The following is a 26,969-nucleotide window of genomic DNA, read 5'->3' on the forward strand; positions in this document are numbered from 1 at the left end:
CAATCTGTATTGATAGAAATCTGATTTTAGCACAAAGAAATAAAGAATCCTAAAGCACACACGTTGCGCATGGGAGCACATGAAGCTCTTTACTAAAGTTAAACCTTTTAACTTTGCCGACGTTCGTGAAGTTTGTGGGCTGTTTTTTGCCTGCGAGTCCAGCGAAGAATTAGTTGGGCGTGAAACAAACTTTGACCATTCAACCGTATTGGGGGGGGGGGGGGGGTTGTAGCTCAGGTATTTGGTTCTTGCAAGTTATTCATGTTAGTCTCCAAGTGCAATGCTGCTTTATATTATACAAAGTATTGGCGTACACTAGGCAGACATTTTACAAAGAACTGAAGAATAATCTTCTGGTGAACAATACCAATTTACACTGTTCATAAATAGCCACGGCTTTTTTTCTGGAAACAAGAAAAACAAGAGGTTTTGCAGAACCGTGCAACAGTGAGAGAGATTCGGGGCACCAGAACAGTACCTCAAAGTATGCAAAGACATCAGAGAAGCTGTAACACCATTATAGACCCCTGTTCTTAATGATGACTTTATTTGAAGATTATATAATGTCAATAATCGTTTAAAATGTTGAGTTTCGCACGACCAATCCCTTGGTTGCCGTAACTTTTTTTTTTTTAAATGTATCTTCATTCTATCCAAAAACAACGTCAAAGGAGAAAGCGTCAAAAGAGGTTCGCTTTTTCAAAAGCAAATTCAAGGAATGTATATCATAACCATTCAGAAACCTACACCTCCACGCACAGTGTTTGAGGATTGAGTCACGTGACGCCGGGCTGAAAGGTAATTGGCCCGGTCATTGAAACACAACCTGCCGCTAGGTGGCGTGTCAGGGCCAGCACATGATGGCGCCATGCACAAATCAAACACTGTGGCAAAACATGTCAAACTGAAGATGTTGACTCCCGAGGTTGTGTTGGTTTGGCAACCACAAACTTTCCAGTTGAGGCGACAGGAACAAGTAACGGCAGAGGAAGGTGATGACGGGGGTTGTTGTAGGAGTGGAAGAAAAGGCAAAACGAACGATAGGGGGGGGGGGGGGGGCGGGGGTTGTCTGGGCTACGAGGGTAAGAAAAGGCAAAAAGAACGATGGGGGGGAGGGGGGGGGTGTAGTCTGGGGTGCGAGGGGTAGAAAGGCAAAAAGAACGAAAGTGAGTTGGAGCAAAAATGTTGGAAATGCTCTTGGATATAGATAGAGCGTCTGAAATTTTGGTAAGAAGAAAATCCATCGGTACAGGTAAAAATCATTTGTATGAATTATTTCATCTTTCCAGCAGTGAGTGAAGGTTTTTGATCGAGTATTTGAAGAACAACACACACTTGCAGAAGTTTTTTGAACCTCCTAATTTGGATCCAGCTTAACATAATTTATGAGACGCATGAAGGTTGAGACGGAGTGTGTTGTTTGTTGTTTTTCGGAGATAGACTGAGAGAGAGAAAGTGTGTGTGCGTGCGTGCGTGCGTGCGTGCGTGTGTGTGTGTGTGTGTGTGTGTGTGTATGTGTGCGTGCGAGCATGCGTGTGTGTGTGCGTGCGAGCATGCGTGTGTGTGTGTGTGTGTGTGTGTGTGTGTGTGTGTGTGTGTGTGTGTGTGTGTGTTTGTAAGGGACGGTTTAATAATTCTTACTCTATCTCCTTTTCAATATTTGTTATGAATATAGTTACTTCTGTTTTACGTTTTAGCTCGTGCATAAGCAAGGAATCCATTATTACAACAAGCTAGAGACGGACACAGACAGACAGACTTTGAGAGTTTACATACTGAGATAAGAAGGGGGTCTGACAACGAGAAACGGGTAAAGACACTTTTCTTTCTTTATTTGGTGTTTAACGTCGTTTTCAACCACGAAGGTTATATCGCGACGGGGAAAGGGGGGGGGGGGATGGGATAGAGCCACTTGTTAATTGTTTCTTGTTACTTAAGTCAGCCCAAACACAGACATATGTAAGACAATAACCAACATTAAAGATGCAAGATTTTGTCCATTGTAGAAAACCACACACAATTGATAAATTTATAAAACGCCAATGAAGAAGGACGCTCAGCTGTAGAGAGAAAGAAAGAAAGAAGGAAAAAGGAAAATAAAAAAAAAATAAAAAAAACCCCGTAGGGTTTCATTCTTTTCATTTATTTTTCAGCTTGAAGCGGACTGCATGCAACTGAGGCAAAAAAAAAAAAAGAAAAAAAAATTGTTTCTTGTTCACAAAAGCACTAATCAAAAAATTGCTCCAGGGGCTTGCAACGTAGTACAATATATGACCTTACTGGGAGAATGCAAGTTTCCAGTACAAAGGACTTAACATTTCTTACATACTGCTTGACTAAAATCTTCACAAACATTGACTATATTCTATACAAGAAACACTTAACAAGGGTAAAAGGAGAAACAGAATCCGTTAGTCGCCTCTTACGACATGCTGGGGAGCATCGTGTAAATTCTTCCCTCTAACCCGCGGGGTAAAGACACGCAGACAGAGGCAAGTACAAAACTCAATCCGACAGGGAGAAACAGCTTACGACAGCGGGGAAAAAACAAGGATCATCACACCAATCTGTCATGTAGATGGAAAATACTTTTGTCGGCTGCAAAAGTCCCGGCGGATAGGAGTACAATTGATTTTCAAATCTTGACATTGGCCCCTCCTGGTCGTGCCAAATCCTGACAACAGGATCTAAAGCCGTTGTCAGTGCTGCTCCCGTTGGTTGTAATCTGGACGTAATCCCGCGTTTTGTGGGACCGTGGTCTGCAAACGTCCAGTTGAACACAGGCATACGGGCATACACGCACGCACGCACCCGAGCACACACAAGTATATATACGCATGCACATTCACACGCACATTCACACGCGCACGCACACAATCACAACAGATTTGCATGCGAGTTTGAGACCGTCAGAAAGAAAGAAACAGATTTGTAGCGTTCAGGTTGTCAGTCTCTGATGTCAATGTAATGAGTGATCGAAAAGCCGTTGTTTTCAAATACTTGTCCACAATTTATTTCTGCAAACAGGCAAACAGCCTTTCGTACCGCTGGCCAATGTATATTTTCAGTACTGTTTGCAGGGCAACGCTTGCTGTTCGTCGCAAGGACCCTTCCGTTTCATCCCAACCCCTGCCCCCTCCCCAGGTTCATCTCTATAGCATTATCTCAAAACGAAAGTGATAAGAGTTGTCCGTCCCTGCCATAGATTGCGGCGCCGTCGGCGGGTAGTTCCGGTTGTTTTGTTTATGTCCAAAATGGCTGAACTAGAGAAGATGATTAGTGGTGGAGGGAAACGTTACTGTGTCTGCTGTTCAAACTACGCGAGTAAAGACGTTGAAGGGCGGATTGTCATGCGGTTCCATTTTGCAAACACAAACCGGAACTACCTGCCGTTCCAGGGGCGCAACTCTGTCCGACTATCGCGTTAGTTTCGAGACAGTGCTATAGCTTGATGTCTACCAAATGTTATCCTTTCTTTCTGCTGTATATGCATGCGCTCTATCCAAAGAATGTTATTGTCGCAGTGGCTTTCGTGGCGTCCCACAACGAAAGCGGACATATCATGACGACATTGGATATAGTTATTTTAAATCTAAAATAATTATTGTATCGGCACAAATATGTTGGGTGGCCGAGTGGTAACGCACTTGCGCTCGGAAGCGAGAGGTTGCGAGTTCGACCCTGGGTCAGGGCGTTAGCAATTTTCTCCCCCCTTTCCTAACCTAGGTGGTGGGTTCAAGTGCTAGTCTTTCGGATGAGACGAAAAATCGAGGTCCCTTCGTTGTACACTACATTGGGGTGTGCACGTTAAAGATCCCACGATTGACAAAAGGGTCTTTCCTGGCAAAATTGTATAGGCATAGATAAAAATGTCCACCAAAATATCCGTGTGACTTGGAATAATAGGCCGTGAAAAGTAGGATATGCGCCGAAATGGCTGCGATCTGCTGGCCGATGTGAATGTGTGATGTATTGTGTAAAAAAAAAATTCCATCTCACACGGCATTGAATATGTGCGCGATGTAAATTGCATAAAACAAATATTAAAAAATCCCTGCGCTTAGAACTGTACCCACGGAATACGCGCGATATAAGCCTCATATTGATTGATTGATTGATTGATTGATTGATTGATTGATTGATTGATTGATTGATTGATTGATTGATTGACTGATTGATTGATTGATGTTTTCCTCCTTCTGTCTTCTCGTTGTAAAAATTCACAGCATATTTTTTAAGTGTCGCTTCCTCGTCTAGCACTGATGAAAATGTTGACAGGGCATGCGGTTGAATCGCCTTCTTTACAGTATTTCATCAATCTGATCATCTCTTCTCGATGCTGTTAGCGGAAACTAGCGCTGCAATGGTCGAGGCACTTCTGCTTCTAGCATGGACACGATGGATAGACGGGGATTGTCCACAAATGTGCTATATAGCTGCTTACTTTAATTGTCCATTCCGAGTCTCGTAGAAAGTATGTACTTCGAACGACGACCACGGCACACGACATGTACCTTACCACTTCCTTGTTGTGAGGCCAGTGGAAAAAAATGAATATTTTCATGTTCATGTTTTGTTTTCATTGATGTACTGTACCATTGCTGGGAAACTGATTCGGGTCGCTTCCTGCCAGCGGAAAGCGAGCCGCAACAGCTATAGAGTCGCGCTACCCAGGTGTGTGCGTGGTTAGGTGTTATCAGTCAGCTGCACTTATGGCAGAATGAGCGAGGTCTTTTACGTGCCACAGTGTCGACACAGTGGTGGGACATGGATACCATTTCTGACATAGACAGCCAGTCATATTCAGGATGTCTTCTCCCTCTATGTTTCAATGGGAAGGCAGAAAGGGAGGAGAGGTGAGAAAGGGTAATGAAAAGGCTCAAGAAAGTAAAAAGAGAAGCCCAAGAAAAGGCGGAGCAGTTTGATTCTCACAGAACTACCCCTCTCACCCTACGTACGAGGTGTCTGGGAACACCTCCGCGCGGAGGAGTTTTGCGGCCAGCGCAGCAAAAAGAAAGAGGGAGATTTTTTTCGTGCTCGCGCGGCAGCAAGCACTATGTCTCTATATACTGCTCTAGGCCCTGCAGACTTAACATGGACAGGACAACTCATGGGCGGTGGGCATGAAGACAACGATCAGATCCTCGCTCTCCTTGACTCCTTGCATTGCACAGGGACTAGACCAGCCCCGCTATCTCCCAGCTCTGTTCCAAGCCCAGGGTACACGCCGCACAACCACGCTGCAACACCCTTGACCGCTGAGCAAATAGTGCGTGCGACAGGACATGGCACGAGTGGTGAGGCGGCCGCGGATAACTGCGCGTCTCCCTTTGCAGCGGGGCAAACATGGGACAAGAGGAGGCCACTCGGCCGCCTGTTTGCATTGTATTAACACTGCTTACTTAGTTATCGCCCCATTAAGTGCAACTCTTTTTCGCCGAGAATGTGAAAAGAGCTAAGATCATTATCATTTTTGGTTTCTTTTTACTTTTTCTTTTCCTCTTTTCTTTTGCAAGGGGTTAAAAATAAAACGAAAACTAGCCCCCATGGCCTGGGCTATGAAATTATTAGGAGAGAGGGACAAAGCAGTGTGTTTGTTTATTTCGCGGAATTTCTGTCAGAGAAGAGCTTAAAACGAAGTGTCTTTCCGCCAACACTCGAGATACGGGACTGTGGAATTTTCATAGCGGGGATTGGGTTGCTGTCGCGGTGAAGATGTTGTGGTGGCAGTAACGTCTTGTGCCAGAGGCCGGTTGATGTCTTCGGGGGTCATTCAGTTTGCGTGTCCTCGGACACTTAACTCATTGTCTCCCAAGTACGGATATATCCGTACCCACACATATGGCTCTATCTGACCACGTACGGATATATCAGCTCAGACTGTTAGCTTCAGTCGCTTCCTGTAACGTCGATCTAACGCCTGCATTCTAGCGTGTTGATACACAGTTCTACACAGTTACTACTATTCTGAGTGACCTGCTGCAGCACAACTAGTCTCGGCAACAAAAAAAACCTTGGTCAAAATAGGTGGGGTAGAAGGTGTTAAACAGTGCCAAGAGACTATAGCAATAGGCTTTGTGAAATCAGTATACACTCTGGCCATGGCTTTTCTGCCACAGATTTGAGATATTTACTTAAATTCCTTCTTTCATAAAATAGAAAGTGCTGTATATAGTGTTTAGCGGTGTCTGTTGGGGTTTTTTTCTGAAAATCATTCAGCATCATTTGTTTCTTTCATTCTTTCTTTCTCGAATTACTGTTTACTATTGAATGACATGCTATCTGTTCATTAGCTGTGGTAGCTTTTGAAAGTGACTGCTTTTCTATCTTTGTTTTTTTTATATATATTGGGGGGGGGGGGGCTATTCCTGTTTTGCATTGTGCCATTTGTCCCATTGTTATGGCTACATGACATTGCCTAATTATTGACTGAATTTACAAGATTGGACATTGTTGACCTCCTTGTCCTGGCAGGAGCGTGCGATATAAATGCCAGGCTGTCTGTAACCCTTTGACCTTTATGTTTGTTGTCCTTTTAAATCTTCTTCTTCTTCTTCTTCTTCTTCTGCTGAACTCGTAGACTGCCACTCCCACGTTCACGTATGTTTGCAAGTATGGCCACCCATCCCCTACACACACACACTCACACACACTCACACACACACATACACACACATACACACACATACACACACACACATACACACTGTTTGGACAGTCATATTCCTTTTTCGAGGGTTGTTAAGGTGGTGGGAGTGGTTATTGAATCAACGACGCCTCCTGTCTTCACCTTCAGCCTATAGAGCCAGAGTTATGAAGGTTTCTAATGAGTTCTATTGTCCTGCTCCTGTCGTTATGTCTACCAAAGTTCTGAACGGACTACCCAACGAAAGCGGAGTGAAGCTGACTATGCTCTCAGAGTATAGTGTGGGGAACCCAAATGGGCAAACGAGCTCACACGACACCAGAATTTCTGGAACGCTGAAGAAGAAGAGGACGCAAAACAATATATTGTCCGATTCTCACCGCTACGATGATCTGTGGTCTAAGAGATTGAATCTATGACACCTAACTTCGTATGCCTTTAGTAGCTACAGCTAAAATCTTGAGTTGGACTTGTCTCCAACGTGTTGGACTAACGGGACTAATTATGGGATTTTGGACTAATTGGAGTAATCAGTGATTCCTTAGACCGACCGGACTGACCGGTGAGATAGAACGTCTTGGGTTCACGGTATTAATCTCAATGACACCTAACGTTGTAATCCCATAGGCGATACAATTATACACATGAATCGGATTAATTAATGATTAGTTGGACTAACGAGACTAATCATGCATGGACTTGTTTGACTAATTGGATTAACCAGTGACATCTTTAACCTATATGTCTAATACATCGGTGCAATCATCGTAGGTACATGGTCGTGGTTGGTTTCGCATGGTTGCATCCGTTGCGAGTACCATTTCAACCCTAGAGTCAACACGCCTTGACATATAGGAATCGTATTACTTTGTTATGTCTTGGAGTAAGCTGACTATTGTACTTTTTGGAGCTGTGTTTGGTTTTTATGCGTGCTTGTGTGCGTGTGTGTGTGTGTCTGTGTGTGTGTGTGTGTGTGTGTGTGTCTGTGTGTGTGTGTCTGCGTGTGTGTGTGTGTCTGTGTGTGTCTGTGTGTGTGTGTGTGTGTGTGTGTGTGTGTGTGTGTGTGTGTTTGTGTGTGTGTGTGTGTGCGTGTGTCTGTGTGTATCTGTGTGTGTGTGTCTGTGTGTTGTTCGAACAAGTTGCCCTCGTGGTAATTGTCCTGGGTAGTTGAATCCGTTGTATCCAATGCTTTAACCCCTTCAGCCTCTCTTGCGACAGTTATAAATCGAACTAATCAAGTAACGCGCACAGTCTGTCTTAACCCCTTCGCCACCACGACTGACGTTATGAATTGAACTAATGACGTGTAGGGCAAATTGGGGCAGATTGGAGATGCTGATTGCTGGCTTGGAAAACCGAAGGGTACCAAAAAAAGCCCCCAGTGTTGGCTTTAAAGATTAACCTCGCCTCGATTCATACTGCTCTCTTTCCTTGTTGGTTTAGTATCTTTCAGGAGAACATTATTGCAGGTAAATACTGCTCGCATTTCTTCTCCGAGATTCCTGTCAGTTTTCCCATGTGTCCCAAATTTCACTTAGTATACTACACTTTGTTTACGGTTAAAATGTTCCCACGGATGTTACCTGAGTTCCGCTTCAGCGTGCAATTTGACTGCTGTTAAAAACTGACTTGCCATTGCAGTCGAAAACATGGAATTGTTGTGTCACTGTGTCATTGATTTTTTTGAACATTAGTCATCCTCATCAGATGTTTCAGACAGAAAATTGCATGATACAGTATAACAACAACTTGTAAACTTCAGAGTGTCACATTTTTTACGTTTACGAATTCCAGGTTATCTGATTTAAAATTCTGCTTTCAAATATAAAATGTCCACTGCATAATTGAAGGGAACAAAGCTAGCATAAAATATTTCTAGACTCCTTTTCTGGAAAAATAGAAAGTTTCCATTTTGAAACTTTGGAGATTTCTATGTATGTGTTTTGAGATTTTGTAAATGAAAGAGGGGGGTGGGGCGTTGTCTGAATCTGATTTATATTGTACGCCTCCTAAAGTGCCTGTAAATTCGAAATGTTAGTAGTCGATCTGTGTCTGAGTTTTTGCGTAGATGTCTGGCTGGATGTGTCTGTGTCTGTGTGTGTTTACATGTCTCTCTGTCTCCCTGTGCCTCTTAGTCTGCCTGTCTGCTTGCTTGCCTATCTATCTACCTGTCTGTCTGTCTGTCTGTCTGTCTGTCTGTCTGTCTGTCTGTCTCTCTCTTTCTCTCTCTCTCTCTCTCTCTCTCTCTCTCTCTCTCTGTCTGCCTGTCTGTCTGCTTGTCTGACTGTCTGCCTGTCTGTCTGTCTGTCTGTCCGTTTGTCTGCTTATCTCTCCCTCTCTCCCTCTCTCTCTATGTCTGTCTGCCTGTCTGACTGTCTGCCTGCCCCCGCCTGTCTGCTTGTCTGACTGGCTGTCTGACTGCTTGTCTGACTGCTTGTCTGACTGGCTGTCTGACTGGCTGTCTGACTGCTTGTCTGACTGGCTGTCTGACTGCTTGTCTGACTGCTTGTCTGACTGGCTGTCTGACTGGCTGTCTGACTGCTTGTCTGACTGCTTGTCTGACTGGCTGTCTGACTGCTTGTCTGACTGCTTGTCTGACTGGCTGTCTGACTGCTTGTCTGACTGCTTGTCTGACTGGCTGTCTGACTGGCTGTCTGACTGGCTGTCTGACTGCTTGTCTGACTGGCTGTCTGACTGCTTGTCTGACTGGCTGTCTGACTGCTTGTCTGACTGGCTGTCTGTCTGGCTGTCTTACTGCTTGTCTGACTGGCTGTCTGACTGCTTGTCTGACTGGCTGTCTGACTGGCTGTCTGACTGGCTGTCTGACTGATTGTCTGACTGGCTGTCTGACTGGCTGTCTGACTGGCTGTCTGACTGCTTGTCTGACTGGCTGTCTGACTGGCTGTCTGACTGGCTGTCTGACTGCTTGGCTGACTGGCTGTCTGGCTGCTTGTCTGACTGGCTGTCTGACTGCTTGTCTGACTGCTTGTCTGACTGGCTGTCTGACTGCTTGTCTGACTGCTTGTCTGACTGGCTGTCTGACTGGCTGTCTGACTGGCTGTCTGACTGCTTGTCTGACTGGCTGTCTGACTGCTTGTCTGACTGACTGTCTGACTGCTTGTCTGACTGGCTGTCTGTCTGGCTGTCTTACTGCTTGTCTGACTGGCTGTCTGACTGCTTGTCTGACTGGCTGTCTGACTGGCTGTCTGACTGGCTGTCTGACTGATTGTCTGACTGGCTGTCTGACTGGCTGTCTGACTGCTTGTCTGACTGGCTGTCCGACTGGCTGTCTGACTGGCTGTCTGACTGGCTGTCTGACTGCTTGGCTGACTGGCTGTCTGGCTGCTTGTCTGACTGGCTGTCTGACTGCTTGTCTGACTGGCTGTCTGACTGCTTGTCTGACTGGCTGTCTGACTGCTTGTCTGACTGCTTGTCTGACTGGCTGTCTATCTGTTGATCTGTCTGAATGGCTCTTTTCCATTCGGCATTGCCGTGTTTTAGAGTGTGTTTTCTATCGGATCAACACTGCAAACTTTTCATGACAGGAATTTTCGACAATAAAATCAAACTTTGGAAAGTGGGGATCTCACACTAGATCACTGTATTCTGCGCCTGTGGCCACAAATGTTAACACGAGTAACAAATAGGAGTAAATCCTCCCAAAACAACCCCTCTTATCTCTTGTGTCCGCGACGGTTTGTCATGTAGACGAGACAGTAAACTTATTTACAGCTCTTTTCTCTCTTGCCCGATTGTCCAAGATTCCCCCTCCCCCCCCCCCCCCCCCCCCCCTCTTTCTCCTCTCCACATCCTCAACATCTCTACATTGCTTTCGTCTCTGGCTTCTCTGCCATACTTAGGGTTTTTTCTATCTGTCTACGATGTATAAATCCTGTGCACCCCCCCCCCCATCCTCTTTTTTCCTCCATGTTTGTTCCCCCTAGATGTGGACGTCTACCTCCCCCCTCCACCACCCTCCACCCCCATCACTCCACTTTAGGTAGTCTCATTCATACGTAGACGTTTGTCTGTGTTTCTGTAATATTAAACTCGATGGCCCCCTCCCGCGTCCCCATCACCGCCAACCGATGTCATTCTTTGCTAACTGTCTGTCCATTATTATCCATGTCACCCTTGTCTCTATCCTTCCCCCCCCCCCTCCCCCTATCATCCTCTCCCCCCCCCCCCCCCCCCCCCCCCCCCCACCCTCCCCGTTTTCTCCGTCATCTGAGGAATCTCGGGCCTGTTGGTTTTATGTCGTCTGCTTTTATAGAAGTGGCTTTGTCTTCTCGGCCAGAAGAGTGGATGGGGGTTGAACATTTGACCATTAAAGTCTTGCTTTTCGACCGTTCGTGATGGCTCTTCTCCTGATTCCTAATGCTCTTTAGGGGGATGAAAGAGTGACGCATAGAGTTTTTATAACCACTACTCATCTTTGCCACATTTGTGTGTGTCTAGCTTAAGTTTGCGGGTCTTTAAAACAAACGTCAGCTTTTGCTGTCTGTAGTCCAGCGTTTCTGTGGACGAGACATAATAATTATTATGCCAGCAACATATAAATTTGAATTTTGGAACTTTCGTAGCGCTGCCTCTTGCTGCTTAGACGCGGGAATGTTACACAATGGTTATTCATAAAACGCATCGTATTTCTTCATTTACTTACATTTGATTAATTGATTTGATATTCTATTTTCCTTCAAATTAAACGGGGTTTTGTGTGCAACGATACCTGGCAAACTTTAACGATCAAAAAAATACAGCAGCTTAATTACCAACAGTATACTTACATGTGCCAGTGTTTACGTGCTCCTTTCTAAATGCTTTATTCATCGTTTCCTTCACGTATGAATATACGACCTTTTCAATGCCGGCTCAGTCTGAGCTCGAGGTCGCGGAGGTCAAAACTGAGGTCGAGGGGTCACCGGTGAAGTAATTATGAGGATCGGCGAATGAAACGCACTGTTTTGCAACCCAGCTGACGAGTTTTGTCGCTAGTCCTGCCAAGAGTAACTCTTGTATGTGAATGGAGATACCCCTCGTTCCTTTATCTGCCGATGACAACTCGCCAATTTGCTTTCAGTTGGGCAATTGTCAGGTCGGACACTCAGACTTCGGTGTGAGAAAAAGTTCATTGTGATACGTTTGTGCTTTCAGACGTGTGGAATTTCGCGTTGGTAGATGGTGGCTACTTCTGGTCATCTGGTTCCTGTGTGATTATGTGTTTCTGTCTCTCCTCTGTGTCTGTTTGTCTGTCTGTCGAGGTCTAATCTGTCTGTCTGTCCGTCCGTCCGTCTGCTGTCTGTCTGTCTGTCTCTCTCTCTCTCTCTCTCTCTCTCTCTCTCTCTCTCTCTCTCTCTTTGTCTCTCTCTTTGTCTCTCTCTTTGTCTCTGTCTGTCTGTCTGTCTGTCTCTCTCTCTCTCTCTCTCTCTCTCTCTCTCTCTCTCTCTCTCTCTGTCTCTCTGTCTCTCTCTTGAGTAATATTTGCAAAGTAGTATCAAAGAATTTTTACCTGTTATCAAAATTAAGGCATTACGCCGATTCTGAAGCACTCAAAATGTTCTATTACGCCCACATAATGTCTCATATAAACTTCGCTTCGACACTTTGGGATAACTGCAGTGATGTTCATTTAAAAAGACTCAATTCCCTGCATCGCCGAGCTGCAAAACTTATTCTGCATGATTTGAATAGGTCCACGGATGATAAACTAAAGCTCCTGAATTTCCTCCCCTTGAAAGATCAGTTGACGTTAAACAAGGCTGTGTTCATGTATAAAATTCTAAATGACGACTGTCCTAAATATTTGCAATCACATTTCAAACATGCCACAAAAAGATATGGGTCCCGAAAAATCATCCCTCCTATACCTCGCATAGACCTCTACAAATCGAGCTTAGCCTTCTCGGGAGCTTTTCTCTGGAACTCCTTCCCCCAACAGATAAGAAATGCAACTTCAGTGAAAATGTTTAAGAGACAGCTAGTCACGTTCACACATCATTCGTGAATGAAATGTCTTGTTCGATTGTTATTTTGTTGAACATTTTGTACTAGTGTTAACGGATGTGTAGCTGATTTGAGCAACTTAATTCTCAAAACGAAAGGTTTAACTATGTCAATGTAATTTGTAATTTTTGAGTTCTCCTTATATAATTCCTTAAATGCACATTGTGTTGCAATCCATACAATGTAATTCTGTATCTTATCTGATTGAAGTTTTATTTTTTATGTCCGTCTGTCTTTATGTGTTGTATAAAGGACTGGTTGGAAGAATAGGCTTTGCCTAAAACCTTTATCCTTTTGTAATAAAGTTCTGAGTCTGAGTCTGAGTCTCTCTCTCTCTCTCTCTCTCTCTCTCTCTCTCTCTCTCTCTCTCTCTCTCTCTCTCTCTCTCTTTTACTCCATCCATCTTTCGCCCAACCCACACTGCACACAAGTTCTTTCACACGGCAATTTGCTTAAAATGAACATTCATAAAAAATAAATAATAAGTCACATAATGCATACTTCATATATTTTTCTACAACTTCCATAACTTGTTTTGATAGGTAGATAAGTTTCATGTTTCGATTTTCGTTGAGGCTAGAAGGTGGCTTTTCGTTTTTCCGAGAGCACCACTGTTTTCTGATCGCATTTTTGGAGTAATGAATATCAGACAACAAGAGGGGTCAGTAACACGAACAAGCCGATGCGCCATGTCTCTCTTTATTTCCGAGCCCGACACGCTAAGCGCAATTAACACTTTTAGTACCGATCTTGCATCCCACAGGACCTTTTCGTCACACGAAAATTAACCTTCGCACTTCAAACGACGAGCGAAAGAGGACTACCTTCACAAACTTCCAATAGTATCCTTTTCCACAAGCTCAGGTGTGGCATTCCATTATACATCCCAGCCGCCGCTCTGAACGCGATTAAAACATTAACACTGGACTACCTTTCTATAGACAGGCAGGAGAGCGTCTGCGCATTAGCACGATCGTAAATTCCAGTGCTTCCACGCGGATTCGAACCCGACTGACTAGGTTAAAAGGTAGACTATGGCTAAACCTTGACCACCGGGCCGTTTTATGGTTTGTTATGGCTGACAAAAAGATGCAGGTGTGGAGAGGAGAAAGAGAGGGAGACGGCGAGAGACAGTATGATTGGAGTTACGGACTGGAGGGGGTCCTTTTGTATCGTGGAAAATCCAGCTGTGCTGTTTCGTCGTCCTTTCTTTTTAGGTGGGCACTGGTCAGAAAAGTGTATGGTGTGGGGATGAAGTATTAAGTAGAGAATTTGTGACTGTGTATGCATGTGTGTGTCAGAGATGTTTCAATATTGTTGTTGCTGTTGTTGTTGTTGTTTTCTTGTTTTCTTGTTCTTGTTCTTCTTCTTCTTGTTATTCTTCTTCTCCTTCTTCTTCTTCTTCTTCTTCTTCTTCTTCTTCTTCTTCTTCTTCTTCTTCTTCTTCTTCTTCTTCTTCTTCTTCTTCTTCTTCTTCTTCTTCTTCTTCTTCTTCTTCTTCTTCTTCTTCTTGCCGTTGATAGTGTCTTTGATGTTGCTGTTGCTGTGAATGTTTTTGTGGCTGTTGTTGTGGTTGTAGTTGTGTTTGCTGTTGTTCTCCTATCTAGAAAATAGTTTTGCAACTTGCTAAACCACCCTGCACAGAAGCCTTATGTCGCCTCAGTTGATATTTATCCCCAGCATGCTTCCTCCGAAAGCGGCGTATGGCTGCCTAAATGGCGGGGTAAAAACGGTCATACACGTAAAAAGCCACTCGTGCCAAAACACGAGTGTACGTGGGAGTTTCAGCCCACGAACGCAGAAGAAGAAGAAGATATTTATGACGATTTTGGAACACGGCCTGGAACATGTCTTGTTTTACCAGAAAATGTGTTTTAAAAAGTCGCGTCAGACCCATAAGGGGCAAATTACACCTGCGCACAGTCAGCGGCGCTGCATGCTGCGATTGGGATTATGACGAGCACTGGCCTGTTTTCTTTCACGCAGCGTGTAGCGGGCTGTGGAAAAAAAAAGAATTACCTCAATAATCTGCAGTGCGTCGTCTGTGCCGCTGACTCTGCGCAGGAGTAATTTGCCCCTAACCGAGTATTTCGTTTCGCTATTTTATGTATTGGCGCAAACGCAAATCTGTTTGCAAAGATTGATAGATAACAGACTGTTTTGTGTTCGCACTGTTCATGGTAAGGGGTGAGGGTGGAAGACTGTAGAGTAAAGAGAGAGGGGGGGGGTTAGAGGTGAGGGAGGGGGTGGGGGGAAGGTAGGTTACTTTCACAAACCTTTTAGTTGTGGAGAAAACTTGACCTTTCAGTTAAACGTTCTTTAATGAGAATCGCTGTGGTGACTGTATGGTATTCATGGTCAAATTTGCTAAGGGGGGGGGGGGGGGGGGGGGGGTGGGGGGAGTGACTAACGTGTATGTAACAATCAACAAGTCGCGTGAAGCGATACAAAAATACACACACACACACACACATACACGCGCGCGTACACGCACACACACACACACACATACACGCGCGCGCACACACACACACAAACACACACACACACACACACACACACATACACACACACAACAACCCTCGTCTCGATTCCAAGTCTATGTTAAAACATTTAGTACAAACTTGACTCAATGTACACACACACACACCACAACCCTAGTCTCGAGACTTACATACACGCACACAAACACATGTATACACACACAAACACATGTATATTAACACACACTCACACGCTCACACACACACACGCTCACACACACACACACACACACACACACACACACACACACACACACACACACACGCGCGCGCGCGCGCGCGCGCGCACCGTAAAATAATTCCAAAGTAAATTTCGACGGGGATAACTTGAACGGAAGAAGATTTGATGAAACACTCAGACAACTCTATTGACAGAGTTATCAATACCTGTCATTTCGCAGCCTCGTCTACTCTCGTGTGGACTCTTCACAACAACAAAATTGGTGTCGTTTTCAATTTCAGCTTCTTCCCTATCGGACTAGTTAGTAGCAAGGCCCGCAACTGCTCCTGCACCCAATGAACTTTGTTCCGGTTTCTCGTGTCATGAGATTAATAGACTTTTTCTCGTCCTCTCCCGTTTACACTCTAGAAATAAAATTGGTGTTTTCAATTTTCACGATCTACAATGCAAGTCCAGCGGCAGAGCCCAATGCTTTGTCACGACATAATGATTATTCGTATACGTTTTCTCGTCTATAGTCTTCCCTAAAAAAAACGTTGATGGTGTCGTTTTTGTGTAGTTATAACTTGATGGACGTGTACAAGTGGCGGTCTTTGCGCTTGCGGCTAATGACATTCGTTTCATTTTTCTCGTGTCATAACATTCAGAAACTTTTACCGCGGCCATTTTTGTATTTTGGAAAAGGCTATCATGTATAATACTCTTCCCCAAAATAAGTTGATGTTGTTTTGAATTTTAGTTTTTGTCGGCCTACCGGACTAGGAGCAAGAACCACAACTGCTCCCGCACCGACTGACCTTCGTTCCATTTTCTCGCGTCATAAAATTCATAAACTTTTCGCCGCGGCCATTTTCGTATGGCAGAGGATTAAGCATACACACGCTACACTGACAAGGGGAGGATTAAGCCGGGGCTGTAAAAACCGGGGACTCTTGTCTGCGGAGGCGTCTCTGTCTCCGTTGCTTCATCATCTTCTGCTGTTTCTTCGTTTTCTTCATTTTCGTCGTCGTCGTTTTACGTGTTTTTTGGGAGGGAAGGGGGGGGGGGGTTGATCGGTGTTTAGTGTTTTTTTGGAGGGGGTAGTGAGGTGGTGTGAGCGGAGGGAGGGTGGTGGGCGACTGGAGGAGATTATAGAGAGGGGGGGGGGGCACTATCATGTTTCTGTCTTTCTGTCAGACTGCATGTCTGTATGTCTGTCTGTCTACCTCTCTGCCTGCTTGTCTGTATGTCTCTCTGTCTGTCTGTGTTAAAGAGAGAAGTATCGCGTGAGTGAGATAAGGGGGGACCATACCATGGGTTAACTCCCCTTCGCCTCCTACTTATACTTTCCTATGTCAGTGCCTAGTTAAAGGCACAGTGCAGCTCACAGCCTTCGTTTTGCGTTTTTGGTGCAGCTGAGTGCATTTACAGTTCAAAAATTCTCCTATGGTAGTAAAACAAACCCAAAACTACCCAACGACGACATCTGTGAAGCTCGACAGTTTCTTGTTCACGCGAGTGCATAAATTAACCTAGTTATTACGTGGTGTTTGGTCGGAGTTCGATTCAACTGAGTGATTCCGGCCTCCATTTTGTTTTACACAAACTCATGATGACGTCTGACATAGTTTGCTTTAGTGACGTGTCTTTTTGTGCATGATGTGGTGATCTACCTGATCTAAATTTAGATCCCAAAATAGGTCAAGACCAGCCGGGTCCGAGTACGAAATTAATTCCTATAAAAATCGCAGTTCTTGACTCTTTGGGTGCAAGTCAATGAAACTTGGTAGTTCTTCTAACGGATAGCTGCCTGAGGTATGACTAAAAGCCCCAGGGGCTCCGTGCACCTGGATTTGACAAGTTCAGTACCTTTAACCGCCTGATTTGTCTATCGCTGCCACTTTTGTGGTACGAAAAAAACAACTAATCTTCTTGTGTGCGCATGATTCTAGTCATTCACCTGTAAACAACCGAAATGTCACAAATATAAAATGAAATAAATAACACCAGAAACATTAGTTATTGGAACATTTCATCGAAGACAAAGCAAAACATGCAGAAGAACGTCGAGCTAATAGTCATTGAAGTGGACGCACACAGGAGTGCTAATGAGATCATGATTCTTGATTTTGAACGTAAACAGCCTACAACTGAACAACCTGTTTCAGATTTAAATCAAAATGACAACTCAATTTTCTAAAACAACACATTACACCAATGCTACGTTTTCTCTCCAAAACCGTCCACACATGCATGACGTTTCAACTCCATTTCCAAAACATAGCATAACAACAATATTGCGTTTTCTCAACCAAACCGTTTAGACGTGCGTGCATGCATTCACGCACCATCAACCCAAGGGTGACGGGATTCACAGGACCGTGTCGCCCCCAGGTCCCTCAGTGCGTGAAGGAACATCACCTCTTTCACCTAGCTCCGTGCACTGTTGTGGAAACAGAGGACTCATTATTCCCCCAACAGACAGCGACCGCAGGATAGGGTTTAGATGTCCTTGTTTTGCTGCCTGGCTTTAGAGCTATCATCATGCGAACGAAAGTCTTTCTGGATTATTGGATTAGGCTTGATGTTTGGGGTCTTCGTACTCTTGCCCTGACCCTAACTGGTAGTCCTGCCGTCGGCCAGTTTGGAAGGATAAGCTGGTTGCATGGAGCCTGTCGGCTTTCCTTATTTCTTTCGCAGCGATTTCTAAATAGACACAGAACTGAAACTATAGATCCAACTACTGTATTGTGGCCTGCAGCTTTTCCGAGAAAAAAGAATCGAAATAACGATTATGTATTTTCCCAAAGATCCACTAGAACTATTCGTGAATTTTTCGTTCTGTTTGTTTGTCTTTCTTTCTTTCTGTAATAATTTCTAAACTGAACTTAAGTGTTCATTGTTGTTTCATACAGAATACAGAATACAGAATACAGAATACAGAATACAGAATACAGTATTTATTGAGCCAAGTGACATTAAAAAACATTTAAAGCACAAGGAATTTAGCGTAGTGTTGGTAAAATCACGCACACACACACACACCCACACACACACTGACACACACACACACACACGCCCACACATACACTGACATACACACCAACACACACACGCCCACACTACAGCAGTCACGATCACACCATCACACGCAGGGCAGACATGAGGTAAAACAAATGACAATCATCTATTAAAAGAAAATGTACAAAGAGTGGTCTTTCATAAACCTAAACAATCAGGGCCAAAAAAATGCGTGTCAATCTTTGTAACCAAATCATTTCATGTTGGCTCACAGTTGAATGCGGTAATCTTACTTGCTTGCTTTCTTTCTTCGGTCATTGATAAAATTATACTAAACGGCAGTTACCAAAACACAGAAATAAAGTTGGCCTATCGAAGTTTTACAATTTGATAAGGAAGGTTGAGGCTTTTGGCTAAAATGCTAATCGCCGTCGATATGATGAACCACACATACATCTTATCATTATGTTATATGAAGTCTTATATCGCGTGCGTATCTCCAGACTCGGACTCAAGGCGCAGGGATCTATTTATGCCGTGTGAGATGGAATTTTTTACACAATACATCACGCATTCACATCGACCAGCAGATCGCAGCCATTTCGGCGCATATCCTACTTTTCACGGCCTATTATTCCAAGTCACACGGGTATTTTGGTGGACATTTTTTTATCTATGCCTATACAATTTTGCCAGGAAAGACCCTTTTGTCAATCGTGGGATCTTTAACGTGCACACCCCAAATGTAGTGTGTAAGAGTGGTGGGGGTCTTTGTGCAACATATGTGTTGCTTTTCACCGTGCTTGTGGCTAAATCTGCTTCATGACTGTAGTCTCATCCAAAAGTTTCTGTGTGTGTTTGCATGTCACATCTTAACCTTTCCGTGGCCAGAGTTCCTTTCCCTTTTGTGTTTCCCTCCATCTTCTTGTCCAGCCCTGTCCGTGTTCGTTCCGTCAGTGTTGCTTTTGCTTTTTGTTGTCCATTGTTTTTGTTTCCTGATGAAGCTTTTATAAGCGAACATTTGTATCATTGTGTTGTCCTTGTATCGGTGAGTGCAGAATTATTTTGTTTTTCAACTTACTTAACCTTTGTGTTCTGAGCTTCAGCAGAGATCCATTACAGTATTAAGGATATGACACTTCTGTTGTCTTTGTATGACAAATTAGATATGTGCATTGTATGTGAATTTGGGGAAGGTTTCAAGGAAATTTTTGCTTTGCTCCGCTTTTCTGTTTACTTATTAGCACTTGGACCTCCGTGTGACCTTTTGGGGCACAACAATTACAGCATAACTGCTGGGTTATGCATGTTTGACCTATTGTCCAAAGCATTCCTCAGCAAATGTACTTCGTTGGTAAAACTGTTGCAGATTTTGTTTCCTAAACGCGTTTTTGTTTGTCGTATTTTTTTTATCGGATTTTACATCGCCCCTTATGTATTCTTGTTGGCCATTCTCAGTGTTTCATCGTTTCTTCTTTTTCTTCACGGTTCATCGTGCTTTATGAAGTATTTTCCATTGTCTTCTGCGCACGACTGATCATTGTTTATTTCTCTTCATTATTTCACAGCAGTGTTCACAAACAACAATTTCAGTAAACAGGCAGACGGTCATATTGGAAGACAAAACAAACGAGGATGGATTGGGGTTATCTACGAAGAAACAAGGTGGAAAACCTAAATCTTGTAGGCGAGTTTTTCTTATAGTACGGAGATTTAAGAAACGAAACGTTGGGACGTTTCGTTTTGAAGTTGTGGTAAACGTCATTATTTCGGGGGTCTCTCGCTGGAAAGGTGAAGGTCAACTGAAACGGAACGTGGAACGTCAAAACGCAGTCACGTTTTCCACCCCCAAAAAACGAACAATATTTCGTCAACTTTTGTGAGTATTTTTGCACACTAACAGTTTTATTTGTTGGCCATTTTATGCATTGCTAGATTCATCAACCCTTTCACAGTCTTTCAGCGCTGAGAATGTGTTCATTGGAGGTAGACAACTGTTGTGAACTGAAATATTTTGAAGGGTGCTGATCCTGGTACATTTATCCAACTTCATGGTGAGAAAGCAAATGGCGAAGCAGAAGTAGGTCATCGCATCGAATTTTTATTCTGGCTTCGTATGTGATCAGGTGCATGAATTGAAAAATGTGAAGCTCTTGTGCGTGCAATGCGAGTATGTCAATCCTTTATTGACTCGTGGAGTTGAAATTATGCCATGCCCAGTCAGCGGATCATATCCTGCCATGCCCGGCCTTTCATTCCGAAACGAAACGTGAATACATCTAAATCTTGTCTGCGGCCTATGCCGTCTCGTTACACGTTCCGTTTCGCGGGGTGACTCATTCACCAAACGAAACGAGCTGCAAAACGAAACGTGCTGTTTCTTAAATCTCGCTAATATCATACCAGATTACCATTTTCCTTCCGGTTCATTTCTCTGACGGATTTCACCATCAAATGTATAAAATACAGGTGAGAGTTTCACAGCAGCTTCATAGCCATTTGCTAACTGTTGTGTCTCAAAAGCAATTCGTCCTGTCGCAAGCAATGCGACATTTGAGAAAAAAACCGTGCTGACTATTATGTCGCAAAAGCGAGTCGCCCTGTCGCAAAACGGACTGACTTGAAGAGTTTTACGTCCTCTTAGGACCAATTGTCCTATCTTAGGACAGTAAGGGGTATTATTCCCCCCTCTGCTTCTTTCTCTCTGTAAACTTGTAGGGCTAGTTATTTTTCGGTAACTTACCCAACAACCAAAATCACTTACCCAACAACGGGCCTGAATCCTCGATAGCTCATGGGTAGAGACTGTACACATTGTGGATCTACTTTTTGCGACTCAAAAGTTCAGAACACTCTAATGTACAAAATATACCTTTCTGGAGCAAACAATACAACCATACCGCATTTAAACCAGCAACTACAGGCTTGAACACATGAATCTCAATATAAAATCCATGAGTTTGGTTGTTTTCTGAATTCAGATCTGCCGTGCACAATCGTTTATCGCTAGCAAGATTCCAAGGAAAAGTAACTCTCATATTTTGTCTAGCGACACGAGTAGTTCCCCTTCCAGATTTCGGCTGCATCGACAAGACTGCAATCCGACGGTCAGTTTTCAACAATATTTCATTTTATAAACAGATCACACGCAATCAATTGCAAATATTTAATCAACTTAAAGAATATGCAGCGGTTTCATACACTATTTTGCCCCAGAAAACTGACCTTCATACAGTTTTTAACGTTGGAACACGGGTGTAAAACTTCGTCTGCTAGTCACATTCGAGGAAAGAACATTTCCTGAGCGATACCAAAACATGAACAGAACACACACTATCTGCCTTTACCGCCACAGCAGAATGACAACATAACTGTGTACTTGATTTTAGTTCAAAACATGGAAACTGACAAAAAGTGTTAACGGAATTGAATGATTTGCACGGAACTATGCAACCGCGCATTAATCGATCGCCTGCGCAGGTAGACTGGTTGGGTGAATATGATTCGATCAAACTTTCGCACAAAAACTCCTCTTTTCTTTGAATAACTGAAGAAAGAAGCGAGCTTTTTCATGACCGCGAACTGAGACCATTATTTTTGATAATCACTGAGACGAGGTATGTAACCTCTACGTATGTGCTTTGTGGAAAGATTTGCTCACAATTCGTAGGTTATGATTTGTGTTGAAGTTCTGATTACGTTGTTGCTGACTATTATTTTTAACTTTTCATTTTCGGGCCGTGTGGCGGTATGATATACGTTGATAAATTAGTGGGCTCGAAGATTGCAACAAATGTACATTCTTTTAGCAGCCATGACTCAAACGAATCATTGCTCCGCTCGCCGAGACCAGAAGGGCAAGGTCGTTGGCTGAGAGTGGCTGGGCTAGTCGGGACCACTGAGCGCCATGACTGTTATAGCGGCTGTCCCAAACCCTAATCCCCCCCAACGCCGTAACCTGCAGCGCCGCCGCGTGGCGCTAAGCCGCACTACGGGGCAGATAATCTCCCCTGATTTGTTCACACTGACTGACTGCAGTGGTGAGGCGGTCACGCTTGGCTGGTGTGCGCGTGCTAGTGTGTGTATTTTGTTTACAGGTGTCTTGGCTCGATTTTTTTCCTGTGGCATTTAGATAGAGCAAAATTATTCATTTGGTTAAAACAAGATTTTATTCAAATCAAATACCATGGGGGGGAAAAGCTACAAGGATCAAACCAGTAGGCTCAAACTCAATCAAGAGATTATTCGTGTGATGTGTATATGTGGTTAAGGCGTTTCTTCAATCGCAAGAAAACATTTATATGTCATTAATTTAGTCATACCGGTTTACACACACGTTCAAACGGACAAAGTATGGCACACACACACACACACACACACACACACACATTTTCACAGAGGAGAACGTTCAAACGGAAACAGTATTGAAGCCACTGCCGCTTTAACTGACTACACAACATATTGACCCGATCAAACGGCAAAGGTCGAGATTTGACGCGAGAAGTGGCTTAGCCGGCCACTTGCCTGTCTGTGAATACCTGTTTCATTGGCTTCACCTTTCTACAGGTTGCATTCCTTGGCTGAGACAATAGCTAGAACGCTATGGCAAAGAAACGTTGAGAAGTTTGAAGAGTCGGTGGTTGTGTCACAGTTTGTTTTGTTTTAGTAGATTATGGGAGCGATAATAAACATAGAAATACATATGATCACAAAATCACAGACACATAAATACACACACACACACACACACACACACACACACACACACACACACACACACACACACAGAAACACACTCAGACAAATACGCGCATGCGCGCAATAGGCAGAGAGAGAGAGAGAGAGAGAGAGAGAGAGAGAGAGAGAGAGAGAGAGAGAGAGAGAGAGAGAGAGAGAGAAACACACACACACACACACACACACACACACACACAGAAACACACTCAGACAAATACGCGCATGCGCTAGCAATAGGCAGAGAGAGAGAGAGAGAGAGAGAGAGAGAGAGAGAGAGAGAGAGAGAGAGAGAGAGAGAGAGAGAGAGAGAGAGAGAGAGAGAAACACACACACACACACACACACACACACACACACACACACACACACACACACTTAAACAGGATTAGGCAATGGAGGAAGAAACAAGAGGGCAATATAAAACTAACAAGAATACGATTACAACAAACCCATGCACGTTTAGACCACCTTATTATTTACATTTTTGATCCTCCACCACGAAAGGTGTCTTTCGTCACAAATGCATGAATTTTGTATTTATACATTTTCTTAAAGATTTTGTTTATGCTCTATTCAGTTGATATTTTCGCCCTGCTCTCGTCTCACATCTGCAAATATTTACCAATATTTGTGGAGAAACATTGGCTTAAAGATAGTCTGTGTTGTCTTGTTTTATTTTGTTTTGCTTTTACTTTCACCTGGGCGCTGCGAGAATTTCAAACTGATTTCTGTTGCGAAGACAAAAAAATGGACACGTAATGGCGTAACATTGCATGACATAACGACACGGTGCATGACATAAAATATTGTCATCATTTAACGAATTTTCATTCATAACCAGCTGGGTAACAAAACACAATGTTCATATGGGACAAATAGAGGTAATGAATGCGTTTGAGCCTTAGGTGAAACGGGGAATGTCAACGTAAAAGTCAATCAGGCTGTTTTATTTTTTTATGTGGAACCATCGCGGCTTTGGATTCCGTTTTGGGTGGTACCCACTTTCGGTTCGTGCAACTCAGCCCTGCATACCGGCCCTGGATTAGACAAATAGTCACGAAAATTAAGTTAACCTCATGAAAATGTGGGTTGCTTTGTCCTTTCGTGATGCTTCTCTAAACGATAAACCTGCAATCGTCACAGCAAAACTAAATTGTCTCCCTGTCTTGTATGGCTGGTGTTGTTGTAATGTTATATATGTACCCAAAAGTAAAAACAAGTTGAAAAAAACACTAAATTGTCTCCCCTGATCACGTCTTCTTCCAGCGGTGCAAGGACAAGCTGAACACCCTGGCGATCTCCGTGATGAACCAGTGGCCGGGCGTGAAGCTTCGCGTGACGGAGGCCTGGGACGAGGACCATCTCCACGCGGAGGACTCGCTCCACTACGAAGGCCGGGCTGTGGACATCACCACGTCGGACAGGGACAAGGCCAAGTACGGCATGCTGGCCCGTCTGGCTGTGGAGGCTGGCTTTGACTGGGTGTACTACGAATCTCGCGGTCACATCCATTGCTCGGTCAAATCAGGTGAGGATATTGTGCGTGTGTGTGTGTGTGGGGGGGGGGGTTGACGTGTGTGTGTTTGTGTTGTGTGTGTGTGCGTGTGTGTGTGTGTGTGTGAGAGTGTCTGTGTTAGTGTATGCGTGTGTGTGTGTGTGTGTGTGTATGCTTGCGTGCATATGTGTGTGTGTCTGTGTATGTGTGTGTGTGTGCGTGCGTGCGTGTGTGCGTGCGTGCGTGCGTGTGTGTGTGTGTGTTCGTCAGCAAATCCTTTGTTTTTGTTCTGGTAACCGATTGTTGCAACCGACTACCTACGAATCTGATGGTCAGTATCAGGAACTGCTCGTGGCTAACCCTTACGGGGGAAAAAGGTTAGCGCTGCCATGAACTGAACAGTAAGAAAACCAATGAATTTCCACAAACATCTTCTTCAAAACAAGTACTATATGTGTCTTTCGAAACGGAAGCAAGACCAAAGCAAAAGAAACCTAGCTCAACTTCATGCATAGACGGGTTTTTCAATCTTGAGGTAGAGAGAATGCCTGTCGTGCTTTTCAACCTAATTGGCCAAACCCTGAAGGAAATGTGTTATAACAATACCAAACAATGTCCTTGCTGCCAGACCTAGCAGCCGAACTTCACAGGAACCGCTGGCAGCACTTGACAAAGGTGAACTGGCAAACCTTTCCCTTCACGGCCTTTCTCCCGACACACAGAGGGAGAATGGCGGTTCTTTCTTTAGACCTGACGTCAAGACTGCCCATTGTCCACTGTCAAAGCACTGACCACGCACATTCTGCTGACGTGACCAGTGCCTCTGTCATGCAAACGAGTATCTTTTCTTACTCGGGAAGGCAGGCTAGCCGGAACAGTGGTCAGAGAATATTTGCTTCAGGCACCATTTTATTCAATTACTTTCACAGTTTCACGCGGTAGCCGTGGTTTGGATTGTGGCATATTTTAAGAGATTAACGCTTGTCTTTGAATCTTAGGTACCAGCTTACCTGTCTGGCTTCTCCGCCCCGCCATCCCACAAGCCTCTCAAATGAAATTGGTAAACGGACTTGACACGTTTTCTCAGGAAGGAGCTGCAGTCCCCTGCAGTTCAAAGACCCCCCTCCCCAGGCTAATCGCCCCCCTCCCCCCTCCCCCCCCCCACTCCCAGGCCAACTGCCCCCCCCCCCCCCCATCCACAACGACCACTTTTTATCTCTCTACGAAATGTTTCAAAACATTGAATAACCCATACCTCTACACTCGCAGTTTCTTGTGTAGAAACACTTTTTCCACCAACCCAACCTGGTATGACATACTAGCACACAAAAATGAAAATTACAAACGTCACTGTGATATTTGTAATTACGAATAACAATTACAATTACCTTGGAATTGTCAAACTCTCCTGATGATGATAACAAGAATGTTGGCACAACAAGGCCGTCAGCAAAGTGAGACAAAAATGATAACGATTGTGATGATTACGATGATCGGTATCAGGGTGGAGGAAAAAGTAGGAACGCAGGATGGTATGACGTCATAACTACATGTTATAACAACGGTCACCGTGAGTACTGAAGTATCACTTGTTGCGCTAGTGTTCCGTCGTAGAAAGCAGGATGGTATGACGGCATACTACATGTAATAACAACGGTCACTGTGATTACTGTTTTTATCACTTGTGGCGCTAGTGTTCCATCGTAGAAAGCAGGATGGTATGACGGCATACTACATGTAATGACAACGGTCACCGTGATTACTGTATTTATCACTTGTGGCGCTAGTGTTCCGTCGTAGAAAGCAGGATGGTATGACGGCATACTACATGTAATAACAACGGTCACTGTGATTACTGTTTTTATCACTTGTGGCGCTAGTGTTCCGTCGTAGAAAGCAGGATGGTATGACGGCATACTACATGTAATAACAACGGTCACTGTGATTACTGTTTTTATCACTTGTGGCGCTAGTGTTCCATCGTAGAAAGCAGGATGGTATGACGGCATACTACATGTAATAACAACGGTCACCGTGATTACTGTTTTTATCACTTGTGGCGCTAGTGTTCCGTCGTAGAAAGCAGGATGGTATGACTACATGTAATAACAACGGTCACCGTGATTGCTGTTTTTATCACTTGTGTCGCTAGTGTTCTGTCGTAGAAAGCAGAATGGTATGACGAAATACCAGTCCCTGCTGTGATATTAACAGTAGTCACCGTGATTACTGTATTTATTACTTGTGGCGCTAGTGTTCCGTCATAGAAAGGAGGATGGTATGACGGCATGCTAACTCAAAAAGTGGTTATAACAAGGGTCACAGTGATTACTGTATTTATCACTTTTTACGCCAGGATCTCGT

General features: G+C 44.1%; 2 protein-coding genes across 2 annotated transcripts in view; one reads left to right on the plus strand and one right to left on the minus strand.

Moving 5' to 3' along the window:
* Nucleotides 1-26,969, plus strand: part of LOC138947273 (sonic hedgehog protein-like) — a 102,854-nt gene that overhangs the window by 66,560 nt on the left and 9,325 nt on the right. Inside the window, exon 2 of the mRNA XM_070318715.1 lies at nt 24,377-24,638. Within this exon, the coding sequence (XP_070174816.1) occupies nt 24,377-24,638 (262 nt within the window). The remainder of the gene's footprint in view (nt 1-24,376; nt 24,639-26,969) is intronic.
* Nucleotides 5,178-16,181, minus strand: LOC138946741 (clumping factor A-like). Its single transcript, XM_070318144.1, has 5 exons — nt 16,128-16,181; nt 14,091-14,252; nt 9,798-10,096; nt 9,054-9,652; nt 5,178-5,374 (listed from the first exon to the last, which is right to left on the minus strand). The coding sequence occupies exons 1-5, from the start codon at nt 16,179-16,181 to the stop codon at nt 5,178-5,180; spliced, it is 1,311 nt and encodes a 436-aa protein (XP_070174245.1).

This window comes from Littorina saxatilis, linkage group LG14 (genome assembly GCF_037325665.1).
Source record: "Littorina saxatilis isolate snail1 linkage group LG14, US_GU_Lsax_2.0, whole genome shotgun sequence".
Taxonomy (NCBI): domain Eukaryota; kingdom Metazoa; phylum Mollusca; class Gastropoda; order Littorinimorpha; family Littorinidae; genus Littorina; species Littorina saxatilis.